The sequence below is a fragment of the Camellia sinensis genome, chromosome 2 (assembly GCF_055761805.1).
Source record: "Camellia sinensis isolate YWXY chromosome 2, ASM5576180v1, whole genome shotgun sequence".
Lineage (NCBI taxonomy): Eukaryota > Viridiplantae > Streptophyta > Magnoliopsida > Ericales > Theaceae > Camellia > Camellia sinensis.
The window spans coordinates 228,037,929-228,044,045 of NC_138962.1; the positions used below are offsets into that span (position 1 = coordinate 228,037,929).

The window sequence follows — 6,117 nt, forward strand, 5'->3', positions numbered from 1 at the left end:
CATGTTACATCATCTGTTAATATATTAATTGATACATATAATATTATTCAAATGAATATCTAAAAGGAAAAAGGCATCACATTTCCAATCACAGGGAATCACATTTCTTAGTTCCCCACTTTGGATGGTTTCCCCCGATCCCATTCCTCACTTCCTTGACTTTGCATCTTCTTCACTACCACACCATCTTTATATAAAAATTTATAAGATAGTTATAGAGTATTATGTGATATCATTCCTGCAATTTTTTCGTCAAATGCAATATAACAAAACACATAAAATGAGTTATCTTTTATCTTTTAGTTACTTGATAAATGTGAATTAGTATTGTCCTGTCCGTGTCTGTATAATTTTTCACTATATCATTAATGCAAAACACCACGTGATCAATAACACATAATATTTTAAGATTCTTCTCAAAATTATTAATAAAGAGCATGTTTAGCATGCACCCTACTTGAATGACTTGTTTTTGTCCCTTATTAAGCTCTACTGTTGAAAGGTACCTTAAAAAATTAAAAAGATAAGTCAAGCCAACAATATCTATAATTTCAAATCAATATAACATCACTGGAATTTTACTTTAATTTTTATAATTTTCATTTAAACAATAGGCATGAGGGCATCCAATACTCTGGTTAATATATTCTTTCTTTTCTTTTTCTTTGGAAAATATTGAATATTTTTTAGGGAAATTTAATCAAAGCACCCTCGTAATAAAATTTTAATGTATTAAGGATAAATACAAAAAAAATCTTGAAAAGTCCAACACATATCATTATTACCAAAATATACGTAGTGAGTAATTTAATATTTTAGATAAAATACTAATAGGTCTTAATAATTGGACTTAATTCCCATTAAGTCCTATTAAAAGTTAGTCTTAGTAAAATCATCGCTAAAATAATTTTTTGTAACGATTTTTTGCACATGTCTGTAAAAATTGATAATTAGTGACTTTTTCTATCACTTTTTTTATAAATTATCGTTAAAACTTACAATTAGTGACTTTTTTTGTAACAAATTTTTTTAATTATCACTGAAAACTGAAAATTAGTGACTTTTTTTGTGACGATTTTTTTATACTGTCGCTAAAACTTATAATTAGTAACTTTTTTGTGAAAGATTTTTCAAATTGTCGCTGAAAATTAACAATTAATGACTTCTAATAGTATTTGATGAAAAACGCCGTTAATTATCACAAGACCTATTAGATAACAAGTCCATCTATTAGGACCTACACTTAAATTTTAAAATAATATAACTTTTGATCTAGATATCAATTTGTAATAAAATTAATATTTTTAGAACTCTCTCATCAAAATCTATCAAATAAGATCTATATTGGTTATGAAATTCTTAAAAAATAAAAAATACCATCAAAATTGACGTATATAGTAACATGTTACTCTAGTTTATAATAATATTTTACTGTTACAAAAAAAAAATACTTACTAGATGAACCAACCAAAAATACACATACATAACATTTTTAAACTTATATAAAATAAAATAAAAGTGTCCATTGTCAAAAGAGTTTTGTGAGATATATATATATATATGTATGGGCAATATTGTCCAAGAAAAAAAAAATTTACTATGTCCTTGTTCAATTATATGCCTCATTCTTAGGGGATTTATAAAACAAAATAAATTAAGTTGTCATTTTAAATTAACTTGTCATTTTCACCAAATAAAAGGTCAACGAAGAAGTTTTTGCTAAATTTTTCTATTTTTTAAGTCATTTAAAAAGAACTTCCTATGTTATACTGTTATTAACAGGGCAATAAACATCTTTCCCATTTAACACTATGATATTATTGACCCATCTCTCTCTCTCTCTCTCTCTCTCTCTCTCATAGTCAGGCTTAGGGGCTTTGGTTGGAATTTTAATGGAAATGAAAGGACAATTCTGTCATTTTGGATCTACATTTATTCTATTTCAATCTCGTTTGTTTGATGGGTACATTATATTCATATTTAAGTCACGACGTATATATACATCCAAGCTGGGACCTACCATAGATTGGTTTTTATCCCAATAAACATCCAAGTTCACGATTTATTGTTGAAAATTGTTAACCATAATTTTATTTTGAGTCTTGTTTTAAAGGAATTCATTTACAAATCAATCATAATTAGTATATTCAAATAGAAAATTATTGTTTATTTCCTTTTCTTAATGATTAATTTCAACTCAATCTTTTACGCATTGAACACATTAACCAACAATCCACATCCACGTAATATGAAGCAGCTTTAAACTCCAAAAAAAAAAAAAAAAAAAATGAGATTTTATATTAATTCTCACATGCATCTGCGTAATAAATATTAGATTAATGATAGATAAATATAATTTTTGTATTAAAATTTATAATTTTAGAATTATCACTATCACATATTCTGATTGAATTTTATATATGAAAATTTTGTTGGTAAATTATTTTTCTTTTCCTAAATGTTATGTACCGATCATTTAAAAAAATAAATAATTGAAACCATCCTACCGCATAAGAAAAATCAATAAATATTCCAATTATTCGTATCCTTTTAGGTAATGGAAGAGAGGACCATGTGAGGAGAGCAAAAAAATCAGTCACACACACATATAAATATATACACACCTATTATAGGCTTATAAATACCAATTTCTTTTTATTCTGGTGTGTTTTTATAGTAGGCGTTTATGAACCATGAGTACCTTTGCAAGGTCTCTATATACTCTTCCCTCTTGAAGCAGATTATCATGGCTGACCCTTCTCTTTTCTCTTCTATTTTCTTGTAGAATTTTCTCGGAAAAAGGAAAAAAGCAAACAAAAGGGAAACCTAGGGTTTATCTTTCTCTCTTGTTTGTTAATTTTCTTTTTGTTTCTCATGGGTAGCGGAGACAAGAGCCTGCTGAGCTTTCACCAACACCAACACCACCACCACCACCGCCACCAAGGGAAGAAACAAGAAGAGGAGGTGGTGAGAGATGTGCCGAAAGGGTGTCTGGCAATCAAGGTGGGACAGGAAGAGGAGGAACAGCAGAGATTTGTGGTGCCTGTGATGTACTTCAATCACCCGCGGTTCATGCAGCTGTTGAAGGAAGCTGAGGAAGAGTACGGGTTCGATCAGAAAGGTACTATCACCATCCCTTGCCACGTGGAGGAGTTTCGATACGTTCAGGGTATGATTGATGAGGAACTACATCACCACCACCACCACCACCTATGCTGGTTGTTTTGAGGGTTTCACAGATTGATTAAATATAACACTCAAAACACTCTAGTTAATTAGCTGGTTGTTGAATTGTATCTGTACATTTTAAGAGATTTAGGTGTCTTTTTCTTTTCTTTTCTTTTCTTTTCTTTTCTTTTCTTTTCTTTTTTATGTAGAGTAATATATTTTGGTGAGGTTGGTGATAATATTGATGATTGTTGTTGATGATGACCACGAAAATAAAGTTGCTTGCTGTTGGAGCTTTTATTCCAAACCATATTAATTGGATAAGTGAATGAAACTAATAAAAATCTTATATACAAATGAATTTCTTACTCAATTTAATAATCATCATTATATATGAAATAATGGATAATCCTGTTTGTATTTATTAATATGATCTTACGTAAAAAAATTAAGTAAAACATCTATTTATGTATTATATTATTTGACACTTCTATTATAGAATTCGCATTTTAATTAAATTTAAATTATACGATAAATATTAAAAAAAATAGCATTATCTTCTTTTCATTGGTTAAGGATGTAAGGATAGATGAAAATTTAATGCATGCCCCCAATCGTCTTTTTTGCCAAACTCACTTGTGGCAATCAGAAGCTTCTAACTGCCCTCACGCAACTTCTTTGATCCTCCCTTAATTTTTTCACCAATCTCTTTAATCTCATGAATAAGACAAAATATCATATCTAATTTATAATCAATTTTTTTTTTTTTTTCATAATCAACAAATCAACTACAAAAAGAAAAACTAATCGACTTTCCAAACACAATTTTTTTAACCAAATTAACATAGTCAAAAAATCAAATAACTAACTAAAATAGTTAACTTTCTAAATAAGGACCTGCAGGCAAAAAATTTGAACATCCCACTTAATATCAAAATATACCCTACGCTCACTCCCATCCACCACCACCACTACTAGCTCTGGCCACCCTTAGCCACCACCCCTCAGCCACTTCCCACCTTCGATACAACCCTTTAGCTCTTCCCAACTTCGGCACAACTCTTGATTTAAGTGTGTATACTGAAATATTTATATTAAGGGATTAAATCGAATATATTTTTATTATATTAGAGGCTAAATTAACACAATTTAAACATAAAAAATCAAAATGATACAAATTACATAATGTAGAGATTAAAAAGGCACTTAAACCTCATGAATATTCACCAAAAGTTCCAAATAAGATGTCAAAAAGATTTTATTCATCATAATTGAAGCATAAAAATTGAACTAAAATTTTGAAAGAAAGAAGAGGGTCTGAAGCAAGTGGTGCCAAACTGATATTTATTTGTTCGACTGTCAATATCTCAAACCAAACTTTCTAACCTTATTGCTATTGTTTTTTAGATAGCAACTTTCTGTCCTTATTTGAAAAATACAAAAACGTCCAATCCTTGTGAATAAAATCAATTACAAAAATTGAAAGACGTGTTTGGTTTGTATTTTGAGATAAATTTTCAAAATAAAAATTTGGGAAGAGGGTTTATAAATTTTTTTTGTTTGTTTGGTTATATATTTTGAAAATAATTTTGGAGTTTGGAATGATTTGATATTTTGTTGTAGTTGAGTAGATGTGCATGAAAGAAAAAGTGATTAAGAATGAGAGAAAAGAGAAAAAAAGTGATTGATTGATATGTAGAAGAGACAAAGTGATTTGAAAAAAAAATACAAAAAATTTGAACCAAACAAAATTTTAAAAAAATTTCTCAAAAATTGTATCTTAAGATACAAATCAAACAAGTCTTAGTAGCCCTGAGGTTTCTTGACAAAGTCAAAAAATCTCAAAACCCATCCAGTGAAGCCATTGATACGTCTGATTAAATTTTATGTTTGAATGTACTCTTAATTATTAAATTATAAATAATTTTTAAAATTTACAAGTGACGTGATTTTCGACAAGATCTCAACATTTATTTCTATATACAAAATGAATGGAAGTATATCATATATCATTACATGCATGCCTCATGTATAATTATACCGATATTTCTTTAGTAAGATTAAAATGATCGAAAGATGACATAATAAAACAAAAATAAATAAGATAAAATACAAATTTCAGTATAAAGAAATGACATCATTTTGTCAACAATATAACTAACTAATACCTTATGAAAAGAAAACTAAGTATTGTGTAAATTAAAACTTTAAAAGAGTTCAATATAATTATACTGAATTTATTAAACTTAATACATTCTCTAAATTTCAAAGAAAGTTATTGTAATCTATCTTGATAAGAACAAGAAGTAGTAATTAGTCCTCTATGAAAAAACCAAAAAAAAAAAAAATGAGGCGACGCAATAATAGGCGAAAACAGCAACAAAAACCAGAAGAAGCAAACAACCAAAGAAAACTTGTGTTCTTTTCTCTAAATAGTTTTTTATTTTTGTCATTTTTCTTGTGTTGGAACTTGTGGCAAGAATACACCATGACACAAATGTATGTATATAGCAAAGAAAATGGGACAAACATTATCATTCTCTCTCTCTCTCACTATTCCTGAAAAACAAAACAATGCTGTCTCTCACTATTCTGAAAACAAAACAAAACAAAACAGTGCGTTACCTAGCACCACTAAATTTATCACAACATATGCATTCCATAACCTGCCCACAACTATATCACTGTCACGGAGAAAGTGAATCAAAACAGACAGGATAAGAATGTTCGATCACCAAATGTCCTATGAAGTTTAAACCCCGTTAAAAAAATGAGCCGAATACTGTTTATCGGGGTCTCCAACATAGAAAAATAATATGCTCAAAAAACAAATACAAAAACAAAAAAAACTTGACAAAATATGGAAGGTCTCCAACAAGGGCATAGTTGGAAGCTACATTCATATTTCCAAAATGATAGCAGTGTCGCTTGTCGCTGCCACATTACAAA

General features: G+C 28.7%; 1 protein-coding gene across 1 annotated transcript; it reads left to right on the plus strand.

The window, feature by feature from the left end:
* The first annotated feature begins 2,693 nt into the window (after positions 1-2,693).
* LOC114266460 (auxin-responsive protein SAUR32) lies at positions 2,694-3,228 on the plus strand. The gene is made up of 2 exons (XM_082913468.1): positions 2,694-2,710; positions 2,883-3,228. Exons 1-2 carry the CDS (start codon positions 2,694-2,696, stop codon positions 3,226-3,228), a joined length of 363 nt encoding a protein of 120 aa, XP_082769594.1.
* Positions 3,229-6,117: the final 2,889 nt, after the last annotated feature.